The sequence below is a fragment of the Zonotrichia albicollis genome, chromosome 1, assembly GCF_047830755.1.
Source record: "Zonotrichia albicollis isolate bZonAlb1 chromosome 1, bZonAlb1.hap1, whole genome shotgun sequence".
Taxonomy (NCBI): domain Eukaryota; kingdom Metazoa; phylum Chordata; class Aves; order Passeriformes; family Passerellidae; genus Zonotrichia; species Zonotrichia albicollis.
The window spans coordinates 82,469,694-82,487,830 of record NC_133819.1 but is presented as its reverse complement, the minus strand read 5'-3'; the positions used below and the strand labels follow the sequence as shown (position 1 = coordinate 82,487,830).

The 18,137-nt window shown below is 39.0% G+C and overlaps 1 protein-coding gene across 1 annotated transcript in view; it reads left to right on the top strand.

Annotated features, from left to right (window-relative positions):
• The window catches only part of ANKRD33B (ankyrin repeat domain 33B), a 47,011-nt gene that overhangs the window by 12,522 nt on the left and 16,352 nt on the right, over window positions 1–18,137 (top strand). Inside the window, exon 2 of the mRNA XM_074545783.1 lies at window positions 17,627–17,756. Within this exon, the coding sequence (XP_074401884.1) occupies window positions 17,627–17,756 (130 nt within the window). The remainder of the gene's footprint in view (window positions 1–17,626; window positions 17,757–18,137) is intronic.

Sequence of the window (18,137 nt, the reverse complement as noted above, 5' to 3'; positions counted from 1 at the left end):
TCACTGGTCATGTGCAAAGCCCCTTCGTTTACCTGCTGTGCATGTGTCACTGAGGGACATCTCCCCAGCAGAGTCAGCTGAGGGCTGGTGGCTTCGGGCTGGACTGCTTAGAGGCACATGTTCACAGACATTCTCTTTGAACACTTCACAAGCTGGGTGTGCAGAGGAGCACAATCTTGTTCACAGTCTTGTAATGAATATCCTTGGTGAGCTAGCCTACTGTCATTTATCTGTCTGTCTGCAGAGTTTGAAAATTTAGGTCAAATATATCCAAACTCATGCTTTGAGAATTTATAAAAATAAATTAATTGTTTTGAGAATTAACAAAAAAAAATCAGTGCTGGTTTTTCTGTAATGTAAAATAGTAACTGTAGTAATTGCAGTTGTGAGTTTAATGTGTGTATTGGCCCTTTTTTCTGTTTACTCCCTGCCATCCACAAAACACATTCCTCTGGGGAAGAGGTTTTTAAAATAGTGCTTAGTTACCCTGTTTAGATTTTGAGTACTTGCCTAAAAATACTGTATTTTCCTCTTTCTCATGTAATTTCTATTTCTAGTACAGTGACTTCATCAGTTGTGATTTATTACTAAATTGTTAGTGTGTATCCTAAAGGAACTAAGAACTAGAGCAAAGCCTGTACAGTTTGGCAGCTTATCAGTCACAGGGGAAAGGGCAAGTGAGCATTGTTCATGTGATGTAAACCCTTACAAAAACATTCAAATATTGTCAGCATTGCTTTCACAAACTTTCTTCTCTTCCCAGAGCTGTGTCCTGCTATTTCCTTTCAGATTTTAAGGTCCTCAGGGAGTGCATCTGGAATGATTCTACTTCATTACTGGTGATACTGCAACCAGTAACATTCCAAAATACATGATGATCTTGAAGTCTACCTATATTGGTTGAGCTTTCAGGATTATTGCTACAAAGCAATATCAGTTGGTATAGCCATGTTATTTACAGAAATTCTACAGTAAATTCAAAAATCCAACATGAGATTTACAAATATTAAGGGGAACAAGGTGATTTTTGGCTATAGGGTTTTGATACCAATGTTAGTTAGAATCAGTTAATTGCAACTAGCCTTCATTTTGGATAGGTGCTACTATTTGTTTCTTTCCAGAGATAGACTGAAGGAGTCAGACTCTGAAGGGAGCAGGAAACAGTCTGCCCATAATTTTCAGGCAGAAATGAAAAGACCAGATTTGGTCTTCAAAAGATTTCCATATTACCAAGTAGCATTCTCTGATTTTGTGTCAGAGAAATAGAAAAATAACTCCAAATACTGAGAGAAACATTCAAAAATATTCTGCTACTGCTTCTAGGTGTCTGAATACTGTGGGAGAAAAACATAAGTTTTACCATTCTTCCACTGCTACTTTGTGGCCTCTTTAGCTAATGGAGATACTGAGTTCTCAGAAAATCTGGGATGAGAAATTGCAGCATTTGGTAAGTAACTGTAAACACTCTAAGCATGTCAGCTTCCACTCCTCAAGTAAGAGAAAACAAACCCCAAACAGTATCTTCTGAAGTCATGAGAAAGATGAACTGTTAATTGAAACGAGACCATATTTATTCTCATTTTTTAAATTAAATTTATTTTCTTTTCCATAAAAATTTGCCTTTCTCATTGATGTGGGTAAAGGAGGATCTTAGCAAACCTTCCTGTTGCTTTTACTACACTGCAGCTTTTCTACACAAACTTAAGTGACCCTAATTCCTATTGAACTATTAGTAAAAGACAGTGGAAACTGACAACTTCACAGCCAACCTCCAGATCAAGGCATTTTGAAAGAGTGATGAGAATTTTAGCAGTAGTGAAAGGGGCAACCAGGAATTACTTAGGAAATTGATTATATAGTCTTTGAAAAGATCTTAAGTCTAAGTTAACATGAGGAATTTTTCCTACAGCAAATATTTAGGCCAGAGATCTATGATGCAGAAAGGCACATATTGATGAGGTTATTAATGCCATAAAAATGTAATATGAATGGGGATATACAGAAAGTAAAATACTGTAAAGTCAACAATTTTCAAATCTGGGTGTACAAGTTTTCCTTGCAATGAATTTAAAAAGAGAAGGAGATTATAAGTTGTTAGTCTTCCAGTAGAGGCAAGATCTTGGTATTTCTTCTCTGTGCTTTCTAATATCCAGCTGTGTAGAATAGGTTGGAACCCACATTTTATGAGGTTAGATGGGAGACATGACACTCCTGAATCAAAAATAGAAAGGATCATAACCTGTAAAAGTCTTTGAAGTCATTAAGGTACACATGCCCTTCAGTTTACTGCTCTGTGAGTCATTGCCTTTGTGCAGCTAATACAATCTCATCTGACCTCTGTCTTCTACCTGAGGCATGGAAGGGCTTTTTGGCTCTCATTTGGTACAGCTGGGCATGGTGGCCTTCTGTGCCAAGTGGAATGTTCTCTGTGGAATAAAGGGCTTAGAGGCTTTGAAACCTACATAGTTAGAATATCATCTCTCACCTTTTCAGAACTGAAATATCATTTGTGCATTTCTTTGGCCAAAGAACAAGGTGGGAATGAGACCTAGGAAATGAGACACTTAGCACTGGATGATAAAAAGCTTATTAGAGGAATTTAAAAAATGAAGAGCAGAAGGTGTAACTCTCAGTGCCTCTCCTTTAGAAGTTCGGGCTGAAGAACTGCACCTTTGTAGATTTAGTGGTAAGGAAGGAGAGGGTTTGTGCTGCTGAGCCCTGTGTCCATGCCCAGGGCAAGAGAGGAGCAAGATTTGGCAGCAGCCTGTGCTGCTGGTTTGCCTCACAAGCTCCTGTGGCTGAGCTGCTCTAGTAGGGGCTCTGTCTAAGCAAACAGGCTGGAAGGCTGAGGCTCCCTGGGGAGCTGTGCATGGAGCTGGGAGGTTTAATGCTGCTCAGATTTACTGTCCTCAGGCCATGTATAGATGGATTTACGGATGCTCCTGAAGGGTCTGCTGGTGAAGGGGAGCAGCTAGTGCTCCATATTCTCAGTAATGATGAAATGGAAACAAGTGTCAAAAAAAAAATCTAGGCATAATATTTACCATTTAGCATCTTAATTCTGGTTGAATGTATTCAATCATCAATCAAATCTAGAAAAGCGAATCTTCTGGTTTTGCCTCCATCTCCTCTAAAACTGCTTGGTTTGTTCTTGAGTATGGTTTGTGAGTGACTGCTAAAAGGACAAGGGCTAACCTTAGAGAAAATATTGTTATTCTTTATGGAGTAGGTACATAGTGGGTTTTGTTCAGTGTATGCAATTATGTTGCACAGCTGAAAATTTATGTTGTCATACATTTCTAGTAAGAGAATACCAAATTTATAATAGAATAGTTAATTACACCAGCATTAACTGTCTTCCTTTTAAACACAGAAATACCTCTTCATCCCAGCTTTTTATTCTCATTATTCCTATTTACTGTTAACCACTCCATGCTTTTCTAATGGTCTGGGAGTTTCCTTCTCTATCATGCTCTTCAGCATTATGAAATGTAAAAATTGCACAAATAATAATGGAATCTTCTTTGCAGTACTTCTTCAAAGCATATGTGCTTCTTCTCATGTCTTAAGAAATTCCATAGCTTTGGAGTTGGGCACCACAAAAATGAAGAAAATTGTGTTTATAAGTCATCCTTACTATTTGAATGAACAAGTCAACGAACCAATCATTGCAGTTACAACTTACTCGTGAGGACGAGAGGAGAGACAGACACTGATCTCTTCTCTCTGGTGACCAGTGACAGGACCCATGGGAATGGCCTAAAGCTGAGTCAGGGCAGGTTTAGGTTGGATATATGGACAAAGGTTCTTCACCCAGAGGGTGTTTGGGCACTGGGACAGGCTCTCCAGGGCAGTGGTCACTGACAGATTTCAAGAAGCATTTGGACAACTGTCTCAGGCACAAGTGTGACTCTTGGGGATGGTGCTGTGTAGGGCCAGGAGATGAACTTGATGTTCCTGATGGGTCCCTTCCAACCCAGCATGTTCTGTGTGATTCTGAGTTTTATTTTCCACCTGTACACTGAAAATTTCTATAAGCCAGCTATCTCTTCTTTGCTCCAGGGCCTGCAGCATCGTTCGAAGGTCCCGCAGTGTGTTCAGATACTGCTTTCATTAGTGAGCTGCTATCCAAAAAATGCCACTCTGCAGTCAAGCAAAGTCTTGACATACCCAAATACTCTTGTAATTCAGCTGCTGTGATACACAGAGATCTGTCAAGCTCACTGCAAACTGCTCTGAGAAACCTCCATCAGATTGATACAAGCTGGGTTTTTGTAGAGTGCTTCTTTTCAGAAAAGCTGTTCATTTGTTGAGAAAGCTGTGTTCTAAATGTCTACCATTTCTCCCATAGGTATCAGTCCCTAAATTAAAAAGCAGACTGCTTATATGAATTCCTGGACTCCTGTCTTAGTAATGTCTGTTTTACAGTTTATCTAAATATTCTCCAGTTTTATGGAGTAGAACTGTTTCTGGATTGCTTGACTGAAATTGCTTTATAAAGTATAGGTATTGTATTAATGATTTAGCTGTTTTAACAAAGGCAAGTGATCTCTAGAAATTCCAGCTATTTGAATATAAATGTGAAATTGCTTCTCCCTCTTTTTTTCACAGATATTTAATTCTGTCTTCTTCAGATTCAATAGTATGTTAATGTTCAATTACTCCCTATATTTCTTTATTACTTAGGTGAATGGGGTGTATTCATTAGAAGATTAAGTTTTTAGATCCAAGCACAGAGGCAGATCTTTCCTGGCTTTCATTGCATGGAGCTAGACTCAGGGTGGTCACAGGCTCTACAGAAGAGGAAAGACTGAATCTACTGAATCTGCTCTCCATCAGGCAAGGACATGCAGTACCAGCCTGTGCTGTATTTGCTTATTAAAGTCAAGTTGTAATACTGTAGTTACCTTGAGACAGATAAGATGGTGATGCTACTGTGTCCCACCTGGGTATTCCAAACATGATTTTTATCTTTCTTGAGCTGTCTAATCACACCCTGATACCTGTTAGCTGTTACAGCTACAGTGAGTCCTTATCTAGCCAACTGAGATAATAAAAGGGAAATTCAAAATGGGAATGCACACTTAAGAAAAAAAAAAATGAAACCCAACAGCAAACCCCAAGCCTGCTTTTGAACCACATTATTCATGATTTTTAAAAAGTTGAGTATAAAAAAACAGTGAGCTACTAGAGGAAAAAATGTCCCTTTGGACAGATTGATTCCATGTCACAGTGTGTGCTTTCTCAAACAAAAAACGCCAGCCTGAGCCTCTTTCAGATTAATAAGGTGTTTGAGCCTATTCCCTAAATACATCACTAAATTAATGTGAGGCTGTTCACTAGGACTTGCAAGCCAGTAGCAGCAGCATTCTTGGTTTAGCCAAGTGCTAGTCTCTGATCTTACAAAACTGTAATTCTGCCTTTTCTTAAAATAGATGTATTTTTCACAGGGTGATGCTAAACCTTCAGGAAGGAACCGTTCCTTAATGAGAAGCCTGAGGCATACTGGATTTCCTCTCCAGTGGCTGTGTGCAGCCTATCAGTTACTTTATTACTTAGACAGGATTGTAGGTTTATGGGTTTTATAGTAGGAGTCCTTGCTCTCTAATCAGCCATGAACATTACAGAGCCAGTGTTGTAGGTGTAAGTCACAAGAGCACAACCATGTTTGCCCTTGACCAAAAACATTTACATAAGAAATAGAGGTCTTACTGAAACACAGGTCATGTGTTCTGCTGTAATTTAAAATGTGATCACAGTCACCAGTGGTTCTAACAGCTATAAAAGATGAAAAAAATTAGAATAAAATTTATAGTGCTTGTGAACCATGCATTACTGCAAAATTGCATACTTTGTTTGAAGTTAGTGCTTTCACCCGGAAATGAAAATCTCCAGGATTCAGAAACTCTCAATTTTTCAAGATTGTGTCTAGAAAAATAATTATTAATGCCTCTTTTCTCTCTCTCTCTCTCCCTTTTTTTTTTCTTTTTTTTATGGAGACTCAGTTTCAGTGCAGTTTGTGGAGTGCTACTAATAAGGCATGCATAGGTGGGAAAGAGCAAAAACTTCCTATGAAGTCAGGAACTGTGGTACTTTCCTCCAAGTTTCACACACCTGAATACTAGAAATAGTACCTATAAAAATACATTTTTTTGCCTCCAGCATGGTCATCTGTGATATTCCACAGCAGCTGCATTCTGTAGAGTTGTAGGATTACAGGATTGCAACCTTTTAGGATCACAAGAGTTGACACTAATCCACACATATAAAAATCCACTTTAGGCCTCTGAGTGAAAAACAGTCCCATCCATTCACCACAGATGCATCTGTTGCTCAAAAACACTTATTTTCTAATAAAAAGCCAGGAGACTTTTTTTTTATATTTATACACAAAAAAAAAATTGCTTTTTTTAGAGCTAGGGAAATAAAAAGAAGGGGCATAAATCAGTGGAAAACTAGACTAGGTAAAACCAGAAGCATAACCGAGACGAAGGAAGCTTCTTCATTGTGGAAAGCATAATGAAAAGGGCTTTTAAGAACCTGGACACTTTGACATCCAAAGAACCATTGTCACTTGCAGTAGTTGATGATAACCTGAAGGGCAAAATAATGACATCCCATCAGTGGGATCTTTGCTTGATAGAAGTAAAATAGCAATGTTTGGTCCAGGTGGAGAATCCCTTTCATATCTACCAGTAATATTTCAACATACCATTCTTTCTGTACATTAGTATTAACCTTGCATTTCCATGAACAACAAGGTTGTTACCATGTTATCCTCTTGTTTGAAAAGAGGATTTTGGCTGTTGCTATGTGATAGCACATCCAGACAGAAGGATGTAAGGTGAATCCTATAGGGGAAATACTAATACTCTCATCTGAGACACATGTGCCCTTCTGCTGTGCAAGGGCAGCTGCTCCCTTTGCCCTGTCTTTATTTCACTGGGGAAGAAAGTTTGCCACATTTTCCTGGTCCCTTTGGGTCAATTTCAGGATCAATAAGCTTATTAGAAGATCCAAGATCAAGAGGGAAGGTTATTATTAGAAGTGCTAGAGAAAAGGAAGCAATGAAGTTCAAGAGGTGGAGCACAGGATTAGTTGGGAAGAAGATACAATGAGGGTGTTACGTTTCCACTGATGCCATTATGAAACTCATTGTCAAATGGCACTCTAATATGGACACTGGGCTTCTAGTACTCTTCCAGCTTCTTTGGATCCAAGGGGGAGGAAATAGGCTGGCACTATTGTGTGTGGTGTTACTGAATCATACAGCAGGTTGGGTTGGAGGAGAGTTTAAAACTCATCTAGTATTTTTACTTAACTCATTATGCAGCACTGTGTGTAGTGTGTGCTCAGTTCCCCTCTTTGGAGTCATAAGAAGGGTGTAAGTTTCTCTTCTTGAGAGAAGGAAGAGATTTCACTCTGATGGGTATTTTACTTCATCAAGATGGTTTTCTTCTGAGGAAAAAAGAGCTTTCAGGTTTAAGGCTTTTGGTTTTTTGTTTTTTGAGGTTTTTAGTTGGTTGGGGCTTTGGGTTTGTTTTTCCCCCCTGTGTCAGATTAGCCACTGATGGACAGAATTGCTCCTGGGCTCTTTCATTGCAAGGTTTGGGTCTGGTGTGATTTCAGAGAAGAACAGTTGCAAAATGAATTTACAGAAGTTGGAGGAAAACTTGGGAAACTTCTGGGGAAGGTCTTTCCTAAAGAAAACTACAGTACCTTACTGCCACAAGAGGGTGCTTGCAAGCTCATAACTGGTCATTTCAGAGACTTTCACAGTGAAAATGTTCTGGGGGCTTTAAAATATTCTTTACAGAAGAGACAGATTAGATACAGTGATAGATTCTGATGGTGTGAAAGGTTGTACATTCATGTTTTGCTCGGTGTCAAGTTAAAATTTATCTTTATGAAGATTTTTTGAGAGGTCTCCTGAAAAAACCCCTATGCATTCAAACACTCTATTACGCTTCTTGCAACACATCTCAACTACAACCTGCCTGCATCTGACAGAACATAACAAAAAGGAAAATGCATCTATTAAACACAGAGAGGAGTTGAATCATACACTTTAAAGCCAAAGGGAGCTCTTTTTGACAGAGTTATGTCAGTGCACACAATGCATTTCACATGGCTTCTGAATGCCCTACAAAATGCTTTTTAAATGATGTAAACTCTCCTTTTCATCCTAAGTGTGTATGAAGGTGTACATATATTTAAAGGCAAGGAGAGAAGTTGACAGCAGAGTTTGTCAGGCACAGGAGCTGAAGTTCACATCTAAACTTGTTTCTGAATGTTCCCAGAGGTCTTTTGTGCTGAGAGAGTGCACTGCATACAGGTCGCACCAGGTTTGGTTATGCTGTTAGATGACCCAGCTTTGACTATCACTTTGTTTACCTTTTAGGAGATTTAGTCATTCTGAAACAAAAGTAAACAAAATGCTTGTGATAGGTAAGGCTACAATTTTGACATTGGATTTTGAAGTAATCTGGCAATTGAGAGACTCTCCAAAATGTTTTCCATATAATTATATCCACAAAAGGTACAGTTTGAGCTCTATTACAAGCACTCTTTTTTCCAGTGATGCCCAAACCCACTGCAGCCCTGTGCAGCAAATAGCCAAAGCAGCAGGTGATCCCAGCCTCAGGTGTCTCAGGAGGAAGCAGTCTGCACTTTTCTGCTTTGAATCTATCAATAGTTGGAAACAGCTGTTCCAAGCAAAGCACAATAAGGTACTGTTCATTTAAGCACCCAGAAATACATTATCTTTGTGCACAGAATGGTTTCCAGCCATTGGGAGCCTTTGTGAATGCTGCATATCAAGTCAGAAAGAAAAAGAAATAAAATTAAAATCCACTCATCATTTGCTTTAGCAGGACTCTGATGCTGGCAGGAGTCTGTCCAATTGCCTCCCCAGCCCTCTGCAGTTAATGGTTTGAGTTGCTTATGTTCAAAGCACCTTGAAGTAAAGACATGGGATTTGTGGTAGAAATGCCTTCAGGGTTTATATCAGCACCCCCTCATTAAATAAATTACAGAATCACAGAATGGTTTGGGTTCAAAGAGGCCTTAAAGATCATTTGGTTCCCGCCCCTCTGCGATGGGCAAGGACACCTTCCCCTAGCCCCGGCTGCTCAGGGCCCATCCAGCCTGGCCTTGAACCCTGCCAGGGATGGGGCACCCACAGCTTCTCTTGGCAGCCTGCTCCAGTGCCCCACCACCCTCACAGTACATCATTTACATTCTTTTCTGAAGCCAGACCTCTTGCTTTTTGTAAGGCAGAATGTCCTGCGTTTAGCACAGATGCCAAAACATAGAGGACTGTATAGATTTGCTGCTGTGGGTCTTGTGTTACTACCACCAACACTATGAAATCTCAGCACTAACATTTGACAGGACTAACCCATGTTACTATGTGCAGTACAAACAGGTAAACTAGGATTAGTAAAGGCTGCATTATTTATCAGGGATCATCGCTATTTATTAGTTGTACCCAACATGACAGCCTAAATAAAATTAAAATACGAAATTTAATCTGATACAATTTGTGTTGCTTCCCCTACCTTTTTCTCACACTACTTTGTGTTCTTTGCAGCCCATCACCTCATAAACAGAACACAGAACCCTTTCTCAAAAATGGAATTCTGGGCTGTTTTGCCATGTTATTGAATCTTGATATAACTTCTTTTTATGTTATGTATAATGATGGTAAACTCCACTAGATGACCTGTCAGTTCATTTGAAGGATATGTTATTTGTATTAATTAGTATTTCCCTAAAGTTTCCTTACTTAATCCTTCTCTAAATTATGCCTTGTTTAGTTCTGCTGTGACCAGAGATCTTGCATACATTGCAAAGCTTTGTTTTGGACTGATTGCACACATCAAATATCACTCTGTGGGAAAATGATCCCAGTTTCCTCTTTTTCCATATAAACTTCTTGATTCTGTATGTTGCTTTGTTGCATGTCATTTGGCTGTGAGTAGCAAAGGAACTTCTTCCTGCTGAAATTTCAGATTGATGAGTAGATTCCTAATCCTTTCCATCTGTCACTGAAGAATAATATAGTATTTTAACAGAATTGGTATCGAACATGAATGTGTAGATCTGCTAACATCTTGAGCAGTTTTTATTTTTTTTTAATATGTATTAATGGAATCACATTAAATAATCTAACTCATGCATCTCAACGTTAAAATATGCCCAAGCTAGTTGTGGCTGCTGCTGGTTCTTGTTCACATGTTCAGCTCCAGCTGAGGTTCAGAGGAGAGAGCAGCAAAAGATTTTTCACATGATAACATAGATCTAGTTGCTGCTGTTTCAAGAAGTGTCATCAAGTGTCAGCATAAGTCAGAGGAAAGCAGCTGGCAATGCAGCCCAGGCCTCCTGCCACTCAGTCAGCACAGCATCCCTTGCCTCATATTTTTTCTGCAGGGTTGTTCCCACTGTTAGATGTAATCCTGAGTGTCCTCTCCTTCTGGCCTGCTTCTGCCATGGAAATGATTGTCCAGAGGATGGGATACAGCCAGGAACAAAGCAGCCCTTTTCTCTGGTGATGGGGAGAGGTGGTGCTGGCCACCACAGGCTGCGGGTCAGGTTGTACAGTCCAAAAATATCTTCTGTGCTTCCTCACCCCCCAGGCCCCTGGACATGGCGTGGTTTGGGGTGAGAGGTGGTGGTGTGTAGGGTGGGAGGTGGTGGCAGATGGAGCAGATAACGAAGTGTGAGAGAGAAGTCAGCCTCCACAGCTCCTGGAGCATCCCTGGAGTGCAGGATGAGGTGTGGGGCTCCCGAGCACCCAGGCGTTGTCTTACCTGGACTTTGCCTCATGGGAAGATTAGAACTGCCTGCAGGAGCAAAGAGGAAGGAAGGATCACTATGTTTGGTGTAATGCTCCTGTTCTCCTCCCATCAGGCTTCCCATAGGCTGAAGATCATCTCTTCAGCTGTCCTCTCCCCCAGACTTTGGTCAAGAAGGCTGTGTCAAAAGGCAGCCAGATGGCTGGTGTTGGGATACATGGGGCAGTGCCGGAGCTGGGCACATGTTTCAGCTTCCCATGGAACAGTGCACAACCTTTATGTCCCCATCAGTTCATGGGGTTTAGATTTCCTACTGAATTATTTGCTTTTATTATGTATCTTGATATTATTAAAAAAAATAGAGCAGGTTAATATCTCATAAGCATCTCTCAGAATTGCCATGTATTTCTTATATATCCCACGCACTGGAATATCTCTGACTACTCAGCATGTATTTATTTGCCTTGTAAGTCCCTTATGGCTTTTAGCAGTTACTTCTGGTTTCTGCCAGCTGCTTGCATCACCAGTGTTGCTGAAACTAACTCAGATGACGTACATGTTAGTAAATAAGGAATATCCCACTATTTTTACTACCTTTTCCTGTTGTCCGCTTTATTACACAAGTGGCACGGGTTCTCTTTGTTGTGTAATGCAAGCTTTTGCAGGCGTAGTAAAACGAACTTTCCTGGAACTATTTTTAGAGGTGATCATGGGGATTTGGATTAGAATAGATTAAGTAAGGATTTCTGCAGAGATGATACATATACCTTTCCTTAAAGACATGTGGCCTGACTGATTGAAGAGGTGCTTATGGAATAAGTGAAGCTGAACACATCCCAAAAATTGGAGCAGAAAAATGATGGGTCATCGTCTGTGTGTCCATGGACTGGATTGTGTTTTTATATAGTGGAGCACGGTCTGTACTGGGAAATGGATCTGTAAATGCTCACAACTCTGCAAAGCAAAGGTGGGAATTTTGTGCCTGTGGTATTGAGGCCCTGGCAGGGGCAGCGCCATTTGAGCTCGATTTTGGATGCAGGATTAGGCTTTGGGCTACGCTGTTCCTCTGCAGAGCAGGCAGAGAGTTTTGTGCACTGATGCTCCATCCGTGCTTGGACACCCTTTTGTACTTCTCTGAACACTTTCCCTGGCAAAATTAACCTCTCCCTGCTTTCCCCCTCCAGGCATGTGGAGTTGTCATCAAGCAACCGTTGGACAAAACTTATTTAAATTTCCAGTTCTTTTTTTTGTCTCTTTCGCAATACAAATGTGCACATGGCTAAGCCATTGCAGTCCTTTCTTTAAAAGGTCAGCCTAAATTATTTTCTGCGGATAATATTAGGACTTATGTGCTTGATGGGTTTCTGTAGCACATAAACACCACTTCTTGAGGGACTGATGACCTGAATAATTACCTCATCTCTGTCGCTGTTGAAATAATCAACCTAAACCAAATATAAAACAAGCTCAAGCCACTTCTGAAAGTTTCTCAGATTGCCATTTTTATACTGGAAGGTTGTGTGCATGATACAAAAATTAGTATGTAGCAGATCATGGTGCTCAGTGCTACATTTTGCTTTTTAAAAACAACATAAATGTAAAATCTCTGTTGGAGTGACGTTTCACACAGTTGCAGAGCTTTTAGTGAAGATCAGAATTATCAGAATTACCCTGAAATTATTTTGGGAGATTTGCTTTGAAATACCTGACCTGATTTTAATTTTTTTTCTTCTTTGTACAAGAATTATGGTTACATACACATATATATATATATATATATATATATATATATATGTATAATTCTGTTATCGTATGAGTTTTGTATACGACAAAGTATTAAACACATGAATTATTATTTTTATGAATCAACAGGAAAATCCTTCAAGACAACTTTTTTATTCCTTAATTATTATTTATTATTTCATTTCTACTACTTTAAATATTTTTAATAACATGTTTTTAACTTACACTTAATTTTCATTGTTGTCCTTGCATGTGATTATGGATTACAATGAATCATTATCTCATTTAATTCAATTACATGTGGTTTTAATCACTGCTAGTAAACCAGCCTTGCAGAATTATCATTAGTACTTAGAGATGGATGCAAAGCAAACTGGACAGTTGTTTATCACAGTGCTTGTGGAGAGAAATGGGTAATACCAATTTAGCCTTTTGCCAGACTCATTTTGTCTGGGGTAATTGGCAAAAAACTATAATAAGCTGTTTTCATTTTCAGCATCTTGGTGGAAAATAAGTTGCCTGAAGAGAACTTAAGAAAAGCTAAATTAATTACATGCTGTATGTGATTTGCTTGTTATTCAGCTTGAGTTCAATATTGATCCTTCAGTATTTCTTGTGATCCCTATTATCTGTAATGATCTAGCATACAAATAGCCCTACATCAGTAATTTTGTCATAATATCTGATTTATAAAATTGTCTCTTGAGATATCCATGACCTCACTTAATCAGACATGTTATTATGTCATTAGCCAACACAGCTGAGCAAAACAGAGTTTATTTTCATAGTGGCAGCACTATTCCAGTCTTGCATGAAATCAAAGGCACATGGAGAATTATAATTTTAAACAGAATCAGAAGATTCACTGCTTGAGGAAGGTGTTGCAACATCTGAGGGACTTCAGGTAGTCCCATGCCTGTTATATTAATTTGTGTACTGTGAGAAGAAAATAAGAAAAGCAGTTATACTTTATTTAGAATATATGGAAAACAAGTATTTTGTCTGGGACTGTTTTGTCATATATTCTGAACATTTTTAATTTTGCTGACACTTCAAAACAAAGGGGGGGTCTTTCAAAAATGTGCTGGTTACACAAAAGTCAGGTATATCATATACTACAGAAAAACTGTGGGAAAGCTCCATGTAATGCCAAATATTCCCCAGAGAAAAGATAGAGCCCCCAGCACCTGGAAGTATTTTGGCTTCTACTTGGAAAAAACCCATTCCTGAGCTGCTTTCCACCTCCCCTTCTGTGGAAAACTGACAGTAAATGTTAATGCAGTTACTGTGATGGATGGCTCATGCTTTCTTGTTTGTCACACAGGGCCTGTGCATGGTATTTGAAAAATGAAATAGGATCAGTTGCAAACCTTGTTTCATATTTTAAGTCTCTTATGCACAGAGGATCTGTCTCATTGGTCTGGGAGAATGATGGGCAGCACAGCAGCCCTGGCCATTGACTGGGAGAGAGCGAGGCAGATAACAGAGTATCCCTGAAAAGCAAGGATGCTGTGCTTGCACCTTGTGACATGTGTACAGTTACACTAATAATTGATGCTTATTACTATATATGAATGGAAATTGTTTGAGTTTTTTTATTATTTAAAATAAGTGGTGTTTGAGGACGTGCAGAAGGTAGAGGGGAAAGGATGCTGTTGAAGGAGAAAAGTCCTTTTAGGCAGAGAATATTCTTTGAAGAATTATCAATCTTTCTTGCTCCTAAAGCCTTCACAAGTAGTGAGTACTTCTGAGAATTGATCTTTGTGACAAAAATAATGGTAAGATTCAATTTAAAAAATACTTTTTTTTTTCCCATATACACTGACCATTTCATAATTGCACTGTGGCCTTTCATATAAGGAGCAGAATAATGGATACCTGTGGTAGAATATTAATGTCATCTCTCTTCTCAGGGTAACCAGATTGTTCAGGTTCAGTATTTTCTAACTAAAACTCGTTTATTTTAGATTTTGAAAAGACATTAAGTACACAGCTGTATTTTCCTGCACACTGCTGTGATAAAGGCTACTGCTTTATTGATCTCTTCAAAAGGCAGTTTGCTGGAGGCAATTTTGTATAGCTTATTAATTGAGACTGTTAAAGGAGTTTTTAATATATGGAAGTATTTATTGGTATATGAATTTAAAGATTCTAGACTGAGTCACTTTGATAGTGACTGATTTCTCATGCTGGCTGATGTGTTTGTACTAGCTTTCAGCAAGCAGAATATAGACAAGGCCAGAAATGGATGCAAAGGAAAAAAATAGGAAAAAGAAAAGCAACCTGAAAACACAAATTATCATTGTATCATTGCATGAGGTTTGGAAAATAACCATCAAATCCAGAAGTCTATTGCAACTTTCATGATAAAGCTGCAGCCTCCTGCACCCCCTTTGAGCATCTGACACCAGAGTTGGAAGGGTTATGCAAAGGAAAGCAGTCCCTCAGCACGCAGTCTCACCCACCTCCCATGGAACTGCAAAAGGGGTGAAAAAAACCACATCAGCTTTATAGAAGGGATTTGTTTTTATTTTTTCATGCCATAGCTTGTTTTGCTTCTCACCCAGGGGCTGCTGGGTGTGCACTCCCCCGTATACTGGGTTCTCACACTCTTATCAGGCCCACTTCAGATTTGTAAAACTGTTCTTGAAGGGTGATTTTCTGTGCTACTGCATCATGTAATCCCTCAGAAAGCTCCTGCTCTCTCTTGCCTTTCTTTATCCTTAAGCAAGCAGTCTTTGATAGCATCTTTGGAAAATAAACTTCAGAAAATGTTGACACCTAAGTAATCCTTGTGGTGTTTAAACACAGAATGGTGAGTGAGTTTGATTGATTTGAAGATAATTTGTGTCTTATATCTGCTGAAATCAGAATGCCAGTATTAGATGTATTAGTTCCTATCTGTCCACTAAAAGTAGGACAAAATCCCTCCATACTGTAATGGAAAAACCTCTTGCAAAAAACCCCTCCAAAAAACCCCCCAAAAACCAAAAAACCCACTCAAGTTTGTTATCTTTTTTTTTTTTTTAACTGCACTTTAACAATATTTTAACTTCATACTTTTACAAAGAGAACAAAAAACCAAACTTACTTTAAGCATTTGGTAACTATTTTTAGAACAAAAAAATGTTCTGTGAACATATGCTGTTAAAATATCCTCCAGATACTGGGTGAAACACGTTGGTTTTTTTTTTTCATTAGAGGTAGAGATAGCTACTTTTAGTTATTCTTAAAAGCTTTTTGAAACTATCTTCAAAAATGCCAATTTTTTCCAGTGAATAATAGAATCTCTTTTCTTATTGTCAAAAGCTTTTGGTCTCCAAACAATTGTAAACTTAATTTTCTGCTATCATAAGTAACGGACGTTTTACTGAATAACCGTGTGGTGTTTTAAATCTTCACAGCTTTTGGAGTTGTAAAGACCTATATCCTGATCATCAGGTGAAAAATTAAATTATTAAAGAATGGAAATAATGCTCAAACCCTTAGAAAATGGACATTGACACATTTTTCTTAAAGCTAAAGACTGTTACATTACAGTAAAACTTGGATTAATCTGTACAATCTCACCAGGAAAGTACATACGTTCAGTAAAAAAAAGCTGAAAATAAATGACTTTTGGCAGAATCCTCTGTACAATTGCAATAGAAGGCTTTGAAGTATTGCATGTACTTCACAAGAAAATGAAGATGCCCTTTATAAAGCAATGGTAGGTGTCGCTTCATGCTGAGGGCAAGAGTGAATTGAGAACAAAAGAAAGCAGAGTAATTATTTTATTGAGAGATATAATTGAGAAATAACCTACTTAGCCTGTGAACAGCCTGAAAAGTAGCTATCACTCCTGTATCTCAGTGAAGGTATTTGCCACCTCAGTCAAGAGAGATGTCCAGAACAGCAGTGAAACAGGACACTGAATAAGTAACTATTACAATGACAATAAATAAGAGGCCACAGTTTTCATCTGCTGAACATCTCTTAGTAATGTCTATGGGGAAAAGAAATAAAGAGAATGGGTAGACAAGAGAAAAATTATGGAGGAGTCGGGGTGGGCCAGTCTGTTTGCATAACCAGGTTCTCCCTGCAAGTCTTTGGTGTGAGTGCATTCCAGGCAGGCAGGACAAGCAGGCAGTTTGAGATTTGTGCCTCTGCCCCCGTCTTTTGGGCCGTCAGTCAGTCAGATGCTGACGCTGAGCTCAGGCTCGCTGAGTGACGCGCTGGCAGCGGGGAGGGAGCGCTGATGCATCTGCTCCTGCCCTCCCCTACACACATCAGCCCCAGGCTGAACCAGGGCTGCCCAAGCAATCCTGAAGACTGGAGATAATGGCTTTAATCCTGGTGGTCAAGAGAGCAGCCAGGATTAAGCACTGTGGTTCCATTTAATTAATGACAAGTGTATTTTGCAGTATTTTAGGGAAGCTGTCAGTTTGCTGCTGTGGAGTGAAACACTATCTGGGTACCAAGCGTAGTTACAGGGTTTACCTCCTGGCTTGGCTTCCTCCTGGAAATTTTACAGCCTCCAGCTGTCATAAAACACATTAAACAGGACCTCTAAAAGCAATTTAATTTTATTTATTATTATAAAAAAGGAGGCATAGTTCTAATGGGAAATTTGAATTATTTAACAATAGCAACAGGCAGTATGAACGCAACTCCTGCCCACCACTTTCCCTTCATGGGACAAATAGCTGTTTTTCAGAGAATTAATATTCAGAGCAAGTCCAGTTCATCTTACTTGCTGCGTTCATTTTATTATATGATAAAATCAGATTTATTCTCATTTGGGTATAGAGTATATAGCCATATAAGCATAAGCCATTTATAAACAGTTACTTTGCATGTAGTATAATGTAATACCTACTCTCTTAGGTATTTATGAGGAGTATCAAACATTACTTGCCAAAGGGCAGAGATAAAAAGAAGTGTATGGATCTGAACATTGTGCCTGGAGGTGATCACTAGTTGTGCTGGTACCTTTTCAGTTCTTCAGTCTGGAAGGAAAAAAAAATTAAACAGCTGTCTAGTAAGCTTCTTCAGTGAATTTTTCTCAGTCTGGCAAACCTAAGTCTCTCTTTATATTTTACTTACAGAATGGTCTTATCGTTGCCTGTTACCAAGGTTATGTGGATATTGTAATGGCCTTAGCACAATGCCCTCACCTTGATGTGAACTGGCAGGACAACGAGGGGAACACGGCTCTAATTACAGCTGCTCAGGCAGGTAAGGCTCTCTGTATCACCTCTTACATGCAGGGTCTTGGGAGGAGTGTGTGTTTAGGCCACTTAATTTTAGGATTTTTTTTCAAATCCCTGAAAGAAATTATTCTGTGTAAAATAATTCTGGCTAAGCCCACTCCCAAATAGGGTTGTCATGATTTTCTTTGAACTAATTAATCTACAATAGTATTTATCCAGCAGATTAAGGGAGCAAAAGTTATATGGTTTTAGTAGACACCATTAATTATTTTAGCTTAAAATAAAGAAAACCTCATCCCAAGTGTGCAGTATTATAGTGCTTTGTTCCTTTAAGCTGGTTTTCCAAAGTTTGCTCTGGTGAGCAACAATTGAGCACTGGACATATAATGTGCTGCATTACTGCTTT